At 45.5% G+C, this 18,605-nt stretch overlaps 3 protein-coding genes across 3 annotated transcripts in view; 2 read left to right on the forward strand and 1 right to left on the reverse strand.

Annotated features, from left to right (window-relative positions):
* Positions 1 to 3,424, forward strand: part of itga11a (integrin, alpha 11a) — a 39,772-nt gene extending 36,348 nt beyond the window's left edge. Inside the window, exons 23-30 of the mRNA XM_068750010.1 lie at positions 86 to 169; positions 366 to 456; positions 552 to 669; positions 1,303 to 1,382; positions 1,493 to 1,603; positions 1,742 to 1,837; positions 2,695 to 2,808; positions 3,347 to 3,424. Coding sequence (XP_068606111.1) covers positions 86 to 169; positions 366 to 456; positions 552 to 669; positions 1,303 to 1,382; positions 1,493 to 1,603; positions 1,742 to 1,837; positions 2,695 to 2,808; positions 3,347 to 3,424 — 772 coding nt within the window. The remainder of the gene's footprint in view (positions 1 to 85; positions 170 to 365; positions 457 to 551; positions 670 to 1,302; positions 1,383 to 1,492; positions 1,604 to 1,741; positions 1,838 to 2,694; positions 2,809 to 3,346) is intronic.
* A 3,065-nt stretch (positions 3,425 to 6,489) lies between these two features.
* Positions 6,490 to 7,650, reverse strand: LOC137896225 (relaxin-3 receptor 1-like). The gene has a single exon (XM_068741759.1). It carries the CDS (start codon positions 7,627 to 7,629, stop codon positions 6,490 to 6,492), a length of 1,140 nt encoding a protein of 379 aa, XP_068597860.1. The 5' UTR covers positions 7,630 to 7,650.
* A 1,653-nt stretch (positions 7,651 to 9,303) lies between these two features.
* LOC137896237 (A disintegrin and metalloproteinase with thrombospondin motifs 7) overlaps positions 9,304 to 18,605 on the forward strand; it is a 43,835-nt gene continuing 34,533 nt past the window's right edge. The window contains exons 1-4 of the mRNA XM_068741771.1: positions 9,304 to 9,403; positions 11,508 to 11,875; positions 15,140 to 15,314; positions 16,763 to 16,959. Coding sequence (XP_068597872.1) covers positions 9,304 to 9,403; positions 11,508 to 11,875; positions 15,140 to 15,314; positions 16,763 to 16,959 — 840 coding nt within the window. The remainder of the gene's footprint in view (positions 9,404 to 11,507; positions 11,876 to 15,139; positions 15,315 to 16,762; positions 16,960 to 18,605) is intronic.

Consider the following 18,605-nt stretch of genomic DNA (forward strand, 5'->3'; position numbering starts at 1 on the left):
GGCATAAACCTTCCCCATTTATAAGATTTAAAAAAAAAGCTGCTTTTACGCCATTGCTGACATTTTTGTCTCGTTCGCTCAACAGTGACGGCGAGGAAATGAGCAGCGCTGACAATGTCGATGACATCTTCTACTCAGTGAAATACGAAGCAGACCTTCTCTTCACGAGGTTCACCTGAAACAATGCATGTTGAAAAACGCGGAAGGAAGCGGCGCGTAGTCGCTTAGCAGAATCTGGAAACAGCTGAATGGCATGAGTGTGGGAGGGAACGTTGTGCATGGGATGGGACTTACGTTGCCATGGATTCAACTTCAGGACAAACAGAAGATGACTGCCGCTGACTGTTTATTCTTTACTTCACAAGGGATTCCTACCCAACTCGCTATGAGATCAAACCCGAGCTGTCTCTGGAGGAGGCCGGAGTCATCGGCCCTCCTTTAAACTTAACATTCCAGGTAGGCGCCAGGCTCATGATCACCATTGCTTTAATTTACTGTGCAGGGAAAATGCTGCTTGGAAATAATTGTCTGTTTGCTCCTTGTTGTCGCAGATCCAGAATCTGGGCTATTTTCCGGTAAAGGACCTGCAGCTCAACATTAAAATCCCAGAAATGACGAAAAACGGGAACCAACTCCTGCAAATATCTGACTTCTCCATTGACCAGGCGAGTGTGGGTCAGTCTCAGCAATTAAAAGTGACAATTTCATTAAGAATACTGAAATGTTGAAACGAGTTGTTGAATTTGTTACGAATGAAATTCTTCTGCTTGATTAAATACATCCAATGACTTCTCAGAGCAGGGATTTAACCCTTTCCTTACACTAATTATTATTATAGTGTTGTATATTTCGAGAGCCATCGTAAAATAGTTTAAACTCATAACGGCTAAGGCTATTTGCTTCATTTAAGTTTATGATTTAGAAGCCGTCTAAAGAATTATTTCAACAGCTTCTGGAAATAAAGATGCTTTAGATGCGCAGGATTTATATTGTTTGAGCCGCACGATGCGCTGGCGACGCGTCCGGGATGTGCCCTGCCTTTAGCCTGTAGTAAGATGGGATAGGCTTCAAGCAATATCCGTGGCGCGCAAGGTAAAACGGCTGTAGACGAGACGATTGATGAAATGCATCAAAGAGTTTAGAGTTAGACGCTGCAATCTGCAATTCTCTGCTGTAATAAAGGTTGTATTTTCGTGTTTTTAGAACTTTTCTTCACATTTCTACAGATATCCTACATTGCATTACAGTACTCATCTGTGCCATATTAACAGGCATACTAACACTCTTTCCCACCTCAGAGAGACGGGACGCAGTGCTCACCCCCTCAGCATGTGGCACAGAGCAGGTCCTCGCCGGAGGACCTTTCACGCCTCTCCCGCCTGGTAAAGTGCAAACCCACCAAATTCACATGATTCTTTTCATGTGCAAGCTTTGTCTCCAGCCGCTTTTCTCTCTAAGGCCCGTCTTTGTCTGTCGTTGTTGGATTACACAGAATCAATCCAACACCCTAACTCTGCCGATCCAATGCAGCGTCAGCGTGGCTTCCTACAGAGAAATAGGTGTCAGAATCACGGGAGCACTGCGAATAGATACCCTGCATGCAGTGAGTATAAAGCCTCAAACACTCATGTGTAAAGTTTCATAATCACATCACGCCCTTCGTCTTTGTTGATATTCTTTGGGCGTTAGCAGTGAGAGCTCTGGCGTCGATCAGTTGTGCATGTTTCCATTCTCTCTCCAGCTGAAGTTTAAAGTCTTGGAACTGGTAACAAGTGCGTCAGTGGAGCTCCCCTCCTCCAGCTCCATGTTTCTACATGAAGAAAGGCCTGTCAGACATGTGAGTCTACTATCATTCATGCTGCCAACTGTCTCCTCCTCAGTTTGAATGACTCCGATCTGAGCGCATAACGTCGTCAGGATTCAATCAGTTTCAGCCTCTTGCCGACTTTCATCTACTGCACACATGTGACTAAGAGCGTGTGTCGTTTTGAAGGGTCGCAAAGGCCTTTAGATCATGTCTGAACAGACTGAAGGCATTAGGGTTATGTTATGTTTTAATTTATGCCGCACTACGACAGAGGACACGATCTGGTTCGGTGACAGCTTAATAAAAAGAATGGCTGGGTTCTCCAAGCAGCTGAGCCCGGGTCTGCTTCAGTGAAGCGGTAGGATCAGACAGTGGAGGACGGTGCTTGAACACATCTGCTGCGCGGTGCTTAGGGACCGAAAGGACCAGCGGCACAACATGCAAAACGCTGAGCGCTTGCTCTAATCTTTGCTGCCATCTATTGCCCAGTGCAAACGCTCCTGCACGGCGTGCCTCTTCATGGCGCTGCTGTCGTACGGGGCCCTTCGAGCTGCAACCCGCTCCGAACGTACAGTAACTTATAAAAGTAATGGAATCGTTTTATTCTAAATATGTATGTGTTACCAAAGATGTTACAGGAATCTTTCTCATGATGTGTCTGTGCTGAATAAAACTACAAAAAACTAATTGCAGCTCTTTTAATCCAGAACAATCGTAAAATATTCTGAAAGCACTGCATTTATGGGCTTCAAGTTTGGAGTGGGCCTCGAAAGTTTTTTTTTAATAACATACAGTAAATGACAAAAGACGAGTTCAGAGTGTATCTAATTAAAATATATATATATAAATATATATTGTAATGTCAGGGTGTCTCGTGTCATCCGTAGATAATATTGGAGATAAGGAAGGAGGGAGATTACAGGATCCCTATCTGGATTATCATTGGCAGCACGCTGGGAGGACTTTTATTGCTAGCCCTGCTCATCCTGGCTCTATGGAAGGTAAGTTAAATATGATTAATAATTAGGTAAAGTTTACCGATCATTAGAGATCTTCATTTGATGGACATGGCATTCCTGTTTACAGTAGGTTTTTATCATTTACTTATATCATTATTGATTACCAAACTTATTGTACTGTCGGTCTCGAGTTGTGGTCAGAGGTTTAGTCCGGGGGGGGGGGGGGGGGGGGGGTCATCACTGGCTGTGACCCCCCCCCTCCAGAAACTGTCCATCCAGTCAGAGCAGGATCTGAGTGAAATCTAACCGTTGAGCTTTCATCCCTGTGGTTGACATGATGTACTGGTGAATCACTGGTCACACGGTTATTCCTGATCCATGTGTCCAGTGAGATTTTTCAGAGTATTTGAAAAATCTGAAATATTATCAGAAAATTCTGAAATATTATTAGAAACAACTCATTTCATTTCACATATACTTGATCCCCAGGTCCAGATGAACTCCCCTGCATAAACCTATAATGACTGCATTTGTTGTTTTACATTTCTGCTCTCTGTGTTTCACTGTGTTTCCCTCCCAGCTGGGCTTCTTTCAAAGGCAGAAGCCTGGAGACGCGGATGAACAGGAAGCAAATGGAAAAGTGGCCGACGAACGGTAACGCCGGCTGAGGGCCCCCCCAGCAGACGCCTATTCCATAGGCAACCCGACACTCAGGGACCGACCCATCCCCCTCCCCGCCCAACACCAGGGCAGTTCCACACAAACCCTGTTCAGGGGCACTGGATCTGACCCCTGACCACGAAGAGTCAGCACTGTCACACACATTTAGCATTCCTGCACTGCTGCGACATTAGGATGCATCCCATCGCCCTCATTGTCGGAAATTCATAGATCAGGCTGGAGCGCCGGCGACTTGTGTTGCCATTGGAGGAAAAGGAATATATGGAGCATTGATCGTCTGTTTCAAGTTGCCCTTGAGGCAAACGCTAACCAATATTTGTTTTCTCTCTTCTTAATGCATATTTATTTTAACTCTAAAGGCAATACATGAAGAACCTCAAGGGTGATTCGCCACCCAACAGCTACCATAAGTGTAAAGTAACTATGCTGTATATTGAACGTGATGTTTAAAAGATTTTATCTGCAACATATGCAGCTCACTTGCGTACTAATTTATGAAAAAAACAAAAATGAACTCAATTGGAGATTCAAAGAGGAATGGTGACGTTTAAATGATTGCGATCGATCCTTCTAAACCCGCATCCTCGTTCAATAGTTCACTGCTTTTCTTTTCAGATTTTCATCCTGGAAAACATTTTTGATGCACTTTTATCTTGTACAAAATTAACTTGAATTTTGTAAATAGTCAAGTACCTTTTATACTCAAATATTCCAAATATCATAATGGGCTTCAGTAAACTCCGTTACTGCGTTACTTTGTAGCAGACGCAACGAGGACGATGCAACAGGTCAGCTCTGTGTTACTGAACCCTCTGAAAGATATTGCATGCCTTTTAACATGCACTGCATCCGAGCAAAGGGATGTGTGTCGGATACTGTAAGTCAAGTGGAATGTACCCAACTGATCCTGATGAAGAGCTCCGTCTATACATGGCGATGAGATTCCGTACCGGAGAGTCAGTGAACGCTTGTTTCTTCCACTTTGTCAGCACCTTCCTGGTGTCAATGAATGTTTTGTTCGCCCTGTCTGATGAGGCTCGACAAGCCGTTATATGCCTACAAATAAAAACAAATGTGTATTTACATGAGCGTCTGCTTAATGATTGTGGAAAGGAGCGGCGGTATTTGAAATCCTGTCCATTTTATCGAACACGGGGCAGGAGGGATGACTTGGGGAGGGAGAGGGTTAATAAAATGATAAATAAAATTTCCGGGATGTTGCAGTGCCTGGCCTACAAATAATGATAACAGATTATTATTACTGCCTTCCAGGCTTTGCACGAAGCTTATATAACCGTCTGGGTGTAGCTGTGTACCGTACTGCACAGACAGATATTGAAGAGTGATATCAATATCCCTCATCTCTGCTTGAAATTATTATAAGTATTTGGAGTCTTTACCATCAGTCATTGACGAGGTCACAGTGAAAACATCAATCCCCGAGGGAATGATTTTATAGATTGCTGCAAATGAAGGATGCAGGAGGTGAAGAGCAGCCCATGCACTTTGAGTTAGAGGTGAGTATAAAAAACAGGCTGGACTTCCATTGCAGTGGATTGTTGAAAGGAAATGTGCTGAATGTCCAATGAAAAATTAACAGAAAACATAAATCCAAAAATAAATCAAGAACCTCCTATTTCAACAGAAATTCTCCACCGGAGTCAGTTTGGTTCCACAGAGACTCCGGGGGAGAGTAACATGCAGAGCTCACACTGAGGCTGCGATCCATGCGGAGCTCATAATCAGGTTTGCAGTGGCTGAGAGCAGCGTGCTGCTCACAGACCAGAGGAAGAGTCACGCTATCAAAGGTAAAATAACACAAACTCAAAGCTCATATTTTTGGTCTTGGGATGCATCCATTCATTTTTTTCCAAGTATACAGCTTCCATGTTCGTTTGAGAGACGCTGAATGCACCATGTTTACTGATCATCTCCATAAGCTGATGAAGCTCATGTGTGACTGCAGGGAAATCTGAGCATAAACAGGAACACGCCAAAGAAGGACAAGACTATCGACAGCGAACACGATGTGGAAAGTTAACAGCGTCAATATATTTTATTGCCTGTGAGCTGAAGCGAAGAGTCAGTTTCACAACACAATTATGCAGTACAATATCTGGTACATTCTAAAAGGATCCCAGAAAGGTTTATCTTAAATAAACTGACATTCTGCCATTTATTTGCTCCTTGCCTCCTGCATTGCCTCCAAATGACAAGTGACGGCTGGAACGAATGCACCCATGACAATCCCCTCCCCTATAGGGGTACACCTGCAGCCCAGCTTTTTGGGCTGAACACCATAGAAACACAACAATGTAATCTCATCTGGCTCATTATTTGCCTGTATAGATGCCCCAGTCTCTCCTTTCGTCTGTGCAGCGAGCATCTAGTAAAAAAAAAAAGTGTTTTATTTGTCTTTGTTTCAACAGAAAGAAAAACCTCACTCATGTACATTCAATACCATAAATGTGAGAAAATACACAGTTTGTTTTTTTTCATACTCATATTGACACGCTGTACAGATTTGAACTGACATGAGCTCTGTGGAGTTAATGCCAAACATATACTGTTGTTTTGAAATGAAAGCAGGGAATTTGAAGAAATTGCAGCACCTGTCAAAGAAAGAAGACGACACTTATTTACAGACAGACAGGATTTAGAGAGTCTTTATCCTCCATGAGGCCCGCTTACATAGCACGACCCCAACAATGTGTGGGGAGTCCAGTCGGATACAGCAGCGGTCTTTTGCCCTTTTGTTGCTGTTCATCCCTGAAGTTCCACGAGATGAAAATTGGAAAAAGGCAGGAAGGGAAACTACAGCAGCTGCAGCAGCGAAACAAAAGAGGAGCTGCTCGTTGTCTGGTCAGATCAACACAACCCAGACACATTTTCAAGAATCAAATAAATACACTGCACTCTGAATATCCTTAAACGCGCGTGCACAAATGCTGAGCAGTGAAACAGGAGCCGTGACAGCTGCAGATGATAAAATAAATAAACGGAACAGAAATGTTATCCTGTTTATCCCTCAATCAGACACGTTTAGTCTGTGTGATCGTTTGGGGAGTTTGACAAGCCTTTCCGGACGACGACGGAGAGCGCAGAGTCTCTCTCCGTAACGCGGAGAGGCGCGACTCCTCGAGCGTCCTCGTGCGTAAAGATGCGCGCCGCGCAGCCCTTCTTGGAGGACGGCGTGGACACTCTCCAAAACAACCCGCTGAGCATCTTCCTGATCTCCGGCCTCATCAGGCAGTAAATCACCGGGTTCAAGCAGCTGTTGGCGTGCGCCAGGCACACGGTAACCGGGAACACGTACGTGTGCACCGCGTAATAGGACTTATCCCAGCTGGCCGCGTTGAACTTCACCAACACGCCCCAGAAGGTGATGGCGTGATTCGGCATCCAGCAAAAAAAGAAGGACAGAACCACGATCGCGACCGATTTGGTGACTTTGGATCTCCGTCTCGGGTTGCGCGCAGCCATGCTCCTCATCCTCACGAAGCGCAGGAGCAGCAGGTAGTTGACGGAGACGATCAGCATGGGGATGACGAAGGCGACCAGCGTCTTCTGGATGTGGTAGAGGGCGAGCAGGTCGTGTCCTTCGGGGAACTTGAGGAGGCAGAGCTTCTCTCCAGCGACGACGTTCACGGTGGAGAAGACGGCCGTCGGCGCCGTGGCCACCGTGGCCGCCACCCAGAGCACCGCGCACACCCACTTCACGCCCGCCGGCCTCCTGCAGGTCCTCCTCCGGAGCGCAGAGGCGACAGACAGGTAGCGGGTCACGCTCATGGCGGTGAGGAAGAAGACGCTGGCGTACATGTTCATCACGGTGACCGACAGGACGATCTTGCACATGGCGTCTCCGAACGGCCAGCTGAAGTCCAGCGCGGTGTCCACGGCCCAGAAGGGCAGGGTGAGGACGAACTGGAAGTCCGTCACCGCCAGGTTGATGATGAACGTGTTGATGGTGGACTTCTTCCGACCTTGACGCAGCCTCATGATGAAGAACACGAGCAGGTTCCCCACCAGGCCCACCGCGCACACCGCGGAGTACACCACGGAGATGAGCACCCGCAGGAGGAACGTGGCGTCCGGGCTGTCGTCCACGGCTTCCCAACGGAAGCGCCCGTCGCCTGCCGAGCTCCGGTTCAGCGCTGCGCTCTCGTTGAACAGTTCATCCATCTTTAGTTCTGGACCTGAGATCAGGACGGGGTTCCGGTAGCGGGAGACTAACGCGCACCCCGAACTCTGGAACCGGAACCTGAATCCCAGTGCCTGCCGGAATGACTTGGCGCCGCTTTTATACAGGTGTGACGCTCCTGCTCTCCCACCATTGGTCGATCGGGACCAATCACACTCATTGAAAAGTCAGCTCGTGACCTCACGCAACCTGAAAAACGCATTTAACGCGACCTAACTGCAAATGAAGTAGCAGTTGTGTTCGTGAAATACCGGGGAAAGTATCTATATCTATCATCTATCTATCTCTCTATCTATCATCTATCATATATTTCTCTATCTGTCATCTATCTATCATATATCATCTATCATATCTTTTGATTTATCATCTATCTATCTCTCTATCTATCATCTCTCTATCATCTATCTCTCTCTATCTATCAATCTATCTCTCTCTGTCTATCAATCTATCTATCTATCTATCATATATCATCCATCATATCTCTCGATCTATCATCTATCTATCTATCTATCTCTCTATCTATCATCTCTCTATCTATCATCTATCTATCTGCCTGCCTGTCTATCTATCCATCTATCTATCTATATGCCTGTCTGTCTATCATCTATCTATCCATCTATCCATCTGTCTATCTGTCTCTCTCTATACATCTATCTATCCATATCTCTCCATCTATCTCTCTATCTATCATCTATCTATCTGCCTGCCTGTCTGTCTATCTATCTATATATCATCTATATCCGTCTATCTATCTGTCTCTCTCTATACATCTATCTATCCATATCTCTCCATCTATCTATCTCTCTATCCATCTAGCCATCCGTCTATCTATCTATCGATCTGTCTGTCTGTCTGTCTGTCTGTCCATAACCTGCAGTGCCACCAGTCGTCCAGTAGAGGGGGCGCGGGGACAAAGCAGATGAAGACGGACGTGTTAAAGATAAACGTGATTTAACGCTCCCGTGGAAACGATCGCCTTGCTTCGTCCCGGTTTGATTTGTGCGTGACTGTTTCTCCGGTAGAACGCGTCGCTGCGTTTCCACACGGAGTTGGTGTTTCTTCTGCAAATGAGGAATCTCACGGAAACCTTCGCTTTAAAACACTTTCTCACCTCTTCTCGTCTATAAAATAAACTCTTTCTTTATTGTCAAACACACTGAAGCGTCGGATCCACACCCATTTAATCAGATCCAAAGCTAATGTCACAGTCTCGTCCTCAGATGACGCGCGTTCGAAACCCAAGAAACCCAACCAGGAATGAGACCGAAGCGTCCCATTTCTGGGAGTCGCGTTTCCCTTTAAGCCTCGCAGTCCCACTGAGAGTGAGTCCATTGTCCTAAGTCCACCCATCTGTGTGTGGGGGGGGGGGGGCTGCCAAAGTTATCTGAAGTTTCCAAGCTGTCAGGACTCTGTCGGTGGGAGGCTGATGGAGGAGAGAGGATCGCTGCGCGCAGGCGAGCCGACACCGACGCACAAGCCCCACGATGGACCCACAGCTCCCCGCGTGAGGAAGGCGATGTTCAGGCCTGAGCTTTACCGGGAGCCGCAGTATCAGCACGAAGTGATCAGTGCGTCCTGCCCAGACGGGAATCATTTGATCTGACAGTCGGCGTTAGAAAGAAAGGCGTTAAATGGCCCCAAAGTGTCCGGATAACATGACCCGTCCGCGCCGCGGGCGAGGAGCCATTCCCGTCTTCATCGCGCTCCTGGTTGTCCTGGAAAACTGCAACGCGTTGGGATTACCAAACGGAGCAGGTTAGTGGAGACTGAGTGTGAACTCCGGACCCCACGGCACGGCCCACGGCACGGCCCACGGACCCCACGGGGGCCCACGCCTTCTCGCGTCGTGGTCGCATGATATGTTGTGCAAGATCTTTGCAGCCCGGGTCGGCGCAGTGCGTGCATAACCCAGAACCGCGCAGAGGAGGCCAGCTGCGACTGTTTACAAAGCTTTGTCTGGTGACTGAATAGACCCCCACACACTGAATTATGAGGGGGGGGGGGGGGTCCAAGCCTCAAGTCTGCACCCGCCCTGCCCCAGGGGGGGGGGGGGGGAAGCTAAAATCCCAGTGAAGCTGACACTGACCTCTGAGCTCACCAGTGAAACTATTCCCCCCAGGGAACCTGAAGGACCCCTTCTCATTATCCCCACAGTGGGGCCGAGGCGTGCTCCATGCCGACAGGCCCAGTGGAGGACGTCCCGTACAAGAATGAGTGAACAGAAGATAGACTTTCATCTTTGCAGCCTTTCCTTTATTGTGAGGTTTGGATGCTCAAAGATGTCCTGAGAGTCCAGATAGAAGCAGATCAATGATTCGGGCTTTGCTCAGTCTCATCCTCTATTAATCAACCAGAGAGAGGGGCAAAACTAATTGCTGTCAAGCATCATATAAAGTGATACAGGCTGCCATGGGAGTTTATTGATGAACTCACAAGAGAAAGCGGGACAAGGCGTCGACTTCATGAAACATTTGATGCGGTTTGTACAGAAATGCACGCATTTATTCAGGAAAGTAAGAGGGAGGAGAGGAATCAGTATTGTTGGAGTGATAAGTAATGTTACCTCTGGGGCGATACGCGCTCTCTTGGTGGCACACGGGCTATTACAGATGGAGTAATAACACTGAGCCTGTCTGTTATGATGCCGTTATAGGTCTGAACTCATGTCTTTATCAAAACTCCACAGAAGGAAACTGCCGGATTCCAGCCTTAACTTTTTGCATCAAGTGAAATTGATTTGAGAAGTAGTTCGGCGGGTTTATTCATCTAATTTGGTTTAAAAAAAAAGGAATTAAAGTGGCCTGTAAAAAAAAAAAAAGTTGAAAAGCTTCAAGGCGTCTTTGCTTTGCTCGTCATTCATGCAGCCGGTCTTCCTCTGATCTGTTGGCACTGATGGATTCTTGTAAATATTTGTCGTCTCTGTGCACGACGGAGCAAACAGACGTCTTCTTACCTCGTCGGAAAGGCTGTCTGAAGTCGTTGCTTTCATCCCACATTTATCTTTTGAGTGATATGACCAAAGAGAGCTCTAATCAAGGGTACGATGAGTTTCCTCGTCCGACCTTCTCCGTGCAGCGGGAAGTCGCCTGTCTGTGAATTGCACAGAATGACTAATTGCTGTGAATCAGGCCTGGTTGTTAGACCAGGTGTTATTGTGTTGTTGTTTTTCTCTGTGCACATCGGCCAACTTTTATTGAGACATAGGCAGTAAAGTAAATTCTTTATTGAAGTTAAGGTGCTCTGCATGGTTCATAAATAGCATTTAAATGAAGCCTTACATGAATATAATTGTTCATGTGTTGGACACGCATAAAAAGCAAGATGTTTGGCTCCAAGACTTGTTGCACACTATTTAATTTTTTGGTTTCTCCTCTTTGATAATACAATTTGGTCTTAACTTTCAGTTCTTTTGAAACTTGCCTTATCTTTGAAATTTTTTGACGGTACTTTTTTAACATACTGCATCCAGGAAAGAGCAATATGCAATGCTGAACAGTAAACCAGAGATAGTCAGGGATATAAGTCTTGATGAATCTGTAGCGCGGAGCAGCGCTGGCTGCTGCTAATCCTCCTCTTAAGGCACATCCTCACATTCTGCTGATGCAGCATTTTCCAATCAGAGGGGTGTTTTTTTTTATCAGTATAATGAATTTTCAGATTTTTAGAGAGTAAAAAGTTCCGCTCGGAATATGGACAGGAATCCAGATTGAAGCAGGCGCCGCATAAGAATGACAGATTACACACTCATATAATTTTTGTTGCAGATTCCTCAGTTTTGTCTATAGCTTTTCAATTATTTATTTATCCTCCTCTTTCCCATGATTTAATCGCCGATCTTCTCTTCCCATGTCTATGACAGAGAGATTCCGACAGGATCTTCCTCAGTATGAAGTGGTTCACCCAACGAGAGTGGATGCCAGAGGTCACTTCCTGTCCAACTTCCTCTCTCACCACGCTCGCCGTGTTCAACGCAGGGAGGCCTCAGAGAGACCCGCCGACTCGGATCGAGTCTTCTACCAGCTGTGGCGTGGCGGCCGCAGTTTGCACTTTAATCTCACACTCAACCAGCACCTGCTGTCTCCGGGCTTCCTCACGGAGAGGAGGCACGGCGGGCTGGAGGGGGCTCGGTTGCATCGTCCCACATCCTCTCAGTGCCATTTCTTAGGCGAGGTGTGGGATGAGGCCACCGTGAGAGGAGGCGCAGCCATAAGCACCTGTGGTGGACTGGTGAGTAAATGAAGAGGTTCGGCAGTTGTGTTAAAATGCGTTTCGAGTTAAATGCACATTTCTCAGGTGCAGCAGGGTGACTGTCCTCAGAGCCGAATGAAGTCTGCGACAAGAAGTTTAGTTCAAAAGACCTCTGACAACTTAAGAGTCGGGGCGACAGCTGCTCTCATCGGACGGACTGTCCACGAAGCAGAGATGTGTTTGAAGCTACCTGCTATTATTATTCTGGCAACACAACAGAAACATCACAGTGTCTTCTTCAGATCTGCAATAAGTGAAGCATGTATGCGCGCACACACACACACACACACACACTGCCGAACAAAGTGCCTCTTCAGTGCATCGTCACAACAAGAATCTAACAGCCCGTCATTTTCTGCTCACTCTTGTCCAAAACGTTTTGGTCAAAAAAGGCTGCCCACTCAGAATTGTGTTCCCACAGGCAGAGTGGGAACACAGCATTCCCAACTGGGATCAATACAGTATTCTGATTTCATGGCAGCCGTCCCTGCATTTCCAGTCGTTCACCATCTACTAAAGGCTGAATATACTAATAAATAAATAATAATTGAATAACTCATCTATTATATTTTGGATCTAGTAAGACTGATCTTACCCTGCACTGTGTTTGAATGTTGAAGTGACCACTTCAACTTCGCAATCTGAACACGGCCTTAATCCGCAAACTCTTTGAAGAGTTGCACCACTTCAAACGCTTAAAAGAGCTGAGAAGTGAGAATATACATGAAATTCTATCATCACAATATTCTGATTGGCAGCCCATCTGATCTGATGCCGTTAGCTTTAAAGCCGAGATAGGAAGGGTCATATTGCTTTAAGTCGACACAGTGCAGCAGGAAATTCTGTTAACAGAAGTTATTGAAGCTCTGGTTTTATGTCGTCATGGTAACAGAGCCTAAGTAGAAGTGCTGCACATAAATATGAATGTCGCTTGGGTGAGAACCGATGTGTTGGAGGGAATGCTCAACCTTAGTGGAGGTTCGTAGTCTCCCAAAAACCATTGGGGGAAATTTTAACTGAACATATTTCAATATTGCAAAAAGAAATGTTATTTCCATTCGACCTGGAAGAGGAAAGTTTCTGACATTCTTTTATTTCAAATCCAGAGTGCTGGAGAAACTATTTTCTTGGCAAAACACGGCTTTGTGGAATTGTTTGCCAGAAATCCTAAAGTTTTTTACCCCGTAAATCTGAGATGTGCGTTGGTGTTTTGTGATTAATCTCATTTTAAGCTTGTGTCGTTTTGATGGAGGAATCATGAATCGTGACGACAGGTCTGGAGGAAGAGGCCTGCAGGTCTTTGAGATATTTGTGTTTGGATTTTTGTCCTGCTGTTGGAGGAATCACAGGTTTTCAGGACCCAATGAGGAATATGTTGGTTATTTTAGTCACGGGAGAGGAATGAGGACAAGGGATGTGTTGCCTTTCATTCATTTATGCTGCGCTTTCTCTTTGGAGACACAGATGACCTTAAAGTTTTATAATGATTCTTACCAGCCATGCTATCGCTGCTGCGAGACATCATACGACAGTCTGTGAGTGTTTGTATATAGACAGACCAGATTATAAAAGATCAATATCTCTCGTGGGCTTTAATGTTGACGTTGGCATCTGTGAACGCTGGAGTGGGATCGCATCTTTTCAGATCAGAATCCGCAAAGACTGTCGCTGAAACCCTTCAACAGGTTGGAGAATTGGAGTCAGAGCTGTGTGTGTGGGGGGGGGGGATACACATTATGTGGATAAATAGTATCTATCTATCTACCTTTTCATGCATTGGGTCTGATGAGGCGTTCTCATAGCCAGTCCCTACATGTCATACCTTCCACATCACTAAAGGAAGGTGTGATAGAAAAAAAAGAAAAAACCCTCTTTGGTTTCCTTGCAGTGAGATCCATTGTCCTTCCAGAACGGACTTTGACAGCAGCTTCTAAAGACTTTGGGCTGGAAGAGTTTGTACAAAACATTCAAACGTTGTGCCAAACACAACAATGTTTAAGTCGTAATGTACAGACATTATGTTACCTAAAGGAAGCACATCTGAAATAAAACTGCTGTACAGCAAATAAACAGATTTGGTATTTCAAACCGTTCAATTTCTTATTCATGGTGAGGAAAGATTCATTTAGCTTTTGACTATATTCCAGCGAAGGCATCACAGGAACTCAAACCGTACAAACAGCAGTGCAGGTAAGATGAAACATGCAGCATACATTTCTTACCACAGACTTTTGGCAAGTTGAAATTAGACTTAAAACACAATTCCACAAGAACCCATTGCATGAATGTTGCAGAGGTTTTGTTTGCGGTGCAGCGGATCATGTATTCACAGCACAGACAGGCGAAGCGAGTACATGAATGGTGGTTATTTGCAGAACAGCGGTGGTGTAATAGAGAGCAGAGCCGTCTCTGCATGTAAAGCCATAGTGCCTTGTAATCAGAACAGCAACAATGCCATGCTTGTATTTCCCTTGCATTCAGATGTAAAATGAATCCGTTCTCTGGTAGATGATGAATGAAAAGCTCGGGTGTGACTTTCATGATTCTGAATACACAGGGGTCCAGATGAATGTAGCAACACTACAATTGGACAAATTCACCCAATCAGAAACAGGAGTCTGAACATCTAGTCCTCTGTGTCATCATCATGCAGCAAGGGCCGCTTCCATTCGGTTGTGTTTGTCTGCAGAGGCCTGTCATGTGTCGTAGTAGATCCTTAGTGGGATCCTGTGACAGCTGAGACTTAGTTAATGGGGCGCTGGACAAGAATTGGCAATAATGGTGTGGATTTTCAGCAGAAAAAAGAGGGTGGGGTGGGGGGTGGATCCTGGCTTTGGACCCTTTGCCAATGTGATTTTGGGTCCAATGATTTGCGTGACTGCTGATCTTTGTACCATGGATGTCTGCCGCAAACCAAAAGCGTCAGGCTGTTCAGACTGTTTCACTGAAGGTTGTGTGCTGAGGGAGAAAATAAACCACTGAGCATGTCAGAGGGAAACACGGTTTGTTTTATTCAATATGGGTCTGCATGTAATTTAGTCAATAGAATTAAAAACATAAAAGCTTTTCTTACCTTAAATTCTTCAATAAGATTTAAAATCTCTTGTCCAAATTCATCAAATATTGAATTCACAAAAAATGTAAGGTAAAAAAAAATGTGCTTGTTTACAATAAACTTATTATAAAGACTTTTTTTTTTTTTTTTTTTTACACTGAAAGACGCATTCATTTTGTTCTCCCCAGACTGGACTGTTCAGGTTGGCTGATGATGAGTTTTTTATTCAACCTCTGGAGAAGACGAGTGATGAAGCACCTCAAGCCCACGCCGTCTACAAACGCCACGCGTTCCCTCGCCACGCTCCAGCTGTACGCTCCATCTCAGGGGAACAAGCTTTCAATGGCACCTGTGGAATTACAAGTACGTCCATTACACACACACACACACTCACACACCTATACATGCGTATCTGATGCATTACCACTCCATCAGATCACACATCAGGGTCAGCAGAGGCTATACTCTATGCAGTGGCCCAGTTCTCTTGTTCCACAGTGAGAATTGAATGAGAGGAAAGACAAAATGAGTCCCTATTTTTCCGACATCTAATAATCCCCTCCGAAGAATAAAACCGGCTACTTTCCAAGTGGTTTCATTTTCCCGGGAAGGAGCATCTTGTGAATGCATTCTTATCCCAGCGAGGGACAAAGGATGGAGGAGGATGCAGGAAGGCAGATGTTCAGTGTGTCTGTCTGTTTCTGTGCATACTTCAAAAACTTGATTTGTGTTTTATTCATTTCCGAGTGCTCAAATTGAACTTTGTTCCTCTTTCTCTCCCAGATGATGCTTTATTTGCCAATATTGTTTCATTAAACTTAAAGTACGTGTCTCCCATGGCCCAATATGTGATTGTGACAGCCTGTGTGTGAGTTAATGAAACTACAGATGAAAACTAGCCTTCTGGCTAATTCTGGCTTCTTCTCTTTTTTACAATGTGTAATCATGCGTTTTATGACATTGTCCCCTTTCAAATAAACTAATGTCAAATTTCCACTGGACTTAGAACACATTTTCAAGGATCAGTCAAGTTCAGCCATTTTTTGACAGTTGATGATGAAAGTACAAATTAGTAGATGGATGGATGGAAAAACATCATCATCTCATCCATCTTCTACGGCCGCTTATCCGCCTTATCCGCTTTTCCACGGGTCTGCTGGAGCCTATCCCAGCCGACTCCAGGCGAAAGGCGGGGGACACCCTGGATGAGACGCCAGTACCACCCACTGCGCCACTGTGACGTGAAAATAGTCAAGATAAATGTAAAATGATTCAAGGACCATATTCTAAAATCATTGTGAGGTGACGTAATTCCGTCAGAGCGCCGCTCACTAATACGGTGAAGGATGGCGTGTCTGATCATTTCATGGCATCCATGAGGATGAGGATGTTTTTCACTCAAAGTGTTGTGGTTACTCATGTTGCATGTCAAATTGAGTCCTGCATCATCCCTTATTGAATTTGAACAGATTTTTATCATATAGTTCAAGTCTTACTGGCTGTGCTATTTGTCCCTGGTAACATAAAATGATGGGGGGGGGGGGGGCTATAATCATCAAGAAAAAACAAAACAATTGTCACGTCTGTCTGTTCATTTGTCCTTAACCATTTTGCCATATATTGTAAACGGCAGATTTTTTTTCCCAAACATAAAACACAAATTAAGCGTGGTATGTTTTGGTATTTTTCGTTTTTCTACTCATATTATTTTTTGGTGTTTCCTCTGAGTGACCATTCTTCGTAGGCTTTCATAAAGCGCTAATAGACGATCGTCTCTCAGATTAATTCCTCTTTCTGCCTCTCATTTCAAGACTCCCATCAAAGTTCCGTTGGCACCGAGAGGACGCGGGAGCGGTGGGAGCATCGGCAGCAGAGACGGAGGACAATCCGTCAACGTTCCGTCAGTAAGGAGAAGTGGGTGGAGACGCTGGTGGTGGCCGACGCTAAAATGGTGGAGTATCATGGAAGCAAAGCCGTGGAAAGCTACGTCCTCGCAGTCATGAACATTGTAAGCACACGCAAAACCGAGAACATCCAGGCATCAAAGGCAGAGCTGTGTGAATTGCTGCTTCGGCTTTTTGTGCTCGTCTTCGTTCACCAGCAAAAGGACTTTGCAGGAATAGTTCAAATGTCTAGGAAAATAAGATTGGATTCTTCTAGGAGTTAGGTGGGTTGATGCCCCCCCCCCCCCCCCCCCCACTCTCATCGCTGCACGCTGAACTCTGAGAAAGAGAATGTGAGAAGGGTTTCGATTTGGTCAACCCTGAGCATGTTTCTCAAATTGTAAAAGTATTTTAGTGAAATGGAAGCCTGCCATAACCGTCATCCAGCCGACGCACGCCGACTCGGAGCTCGGACATGGCCATTTAAGTGTTAAAGGGTTGCCAAGCATCCGCGCCAACATCGAGGTCGGACCCACGCACACAGGCCTGTTTGATGATGACAGTAATATTTAAGTGATCTGCCCGTCAGGAAGTGCACGAACCACCTCAGGACCAGATTCCCTGCCATTGAACTGGCCGCAATTTGTCCCGGGGGGGCTACTTCCTGTCCGTCAGGGTCAGTTAGTCATAAACATGGCTTTGTTTTACCAGCAGGTTGCGGTTGCCTTGGCAACAAGCAACAAAGGAAACTATGATAACCTTTTTTGATTTCCTTCTAAAGTGAACGGTTGATTTGCAGTGGAAGCATCCAAACTAGACGCCCGACTTATGTCAGCCGGGTCCCTGAGATACGAAGGTGCTGCGGTTCTGAATCCAGCCGCCCAACAGAGGAGACTCATTTCTTCCCCTTGCGTGACCCTGTCTGGGTCACGCTATCCGCTCATGTCCCTCGGTGAGCTTGGAGCGCAGACCAAGTGTTAAATCTAGAACATCGCCTTCTAACAGTAGAGGAATCCGTCATGAAAGAGCTTCTGAACCCGGAGGAGGGTGCTCGTCGGTGAGCTGTGAACCATCGGCCTCAGCTGGGCGCGACCCAAACACACAACGTGTGGCCAATGGCGAGGCATGTTTTCAGTGATAATGCTGTTTTCACTTTACTGAGGCTGTTTTGGTGACACGGTGGCGTAGCAAGACGGTCATGGGTTCAAATCCCAATGTTCCCAACATGGTGTTTCTGTGCAGAGTTTGCTTGTTCTCTTCTTGTCTAAATGGGCTTTTCTTCAGGTACTCCGGTTAGGAACATTACGTGATGTATTTTTGTTGTACAACTTCTTCTTCTCTTTCAGTTTTTCCTTTCCTGTTCAATAACACAATGGATGGATGCGTTCCCAATGTTCCCAACATGGTGTTTCTGTGCAGAGTTTGCTTGTTCTCTTCTTGTCTAAATGGGCTTTTCTTCAGGTACTCCGGTTAGGAACATTACGTGATGTATTTTTGTTGTACAACTTCTTCTTCTCTTTCAGTTTTTCCTTTCCTGTTCAATAACACAATGGATGGATGCTTCTCCTCTCTTCTCCTCTCGCTCTTTTATTCCCTGGCTCACTAGCCTTTCACAATATTATTATAGCCTTTTCATTATGGTATACTGACTCCCTATTTGTCATTGGCTAGTTTCTTTCCAAAAATGTAGTCACATCTACAGCTATTGGAAGTCAAGAGGACAAAATATCAGGAAAATGAATTCAAGGACAAATTAGCCGACTGAAGAGAC

Source organism: Brachionichthys hirsutus, chromosome 1 (genome assembly GCF_040956055.1).
Source record: "Brachionichthys hirsutus isolate HB-005 chromosome 1, CSIRO-AGI_Bhir_v1, whole genome shotgun sequence".
NCBI classification, from domain to species: domain Eukaryota; kingdom Metazoa; phylum Chordata; class Actinopteri; order Lophiiformes; family Brachionichthyidae; genus Brachionichthys; species Brachionichthys hirsutus.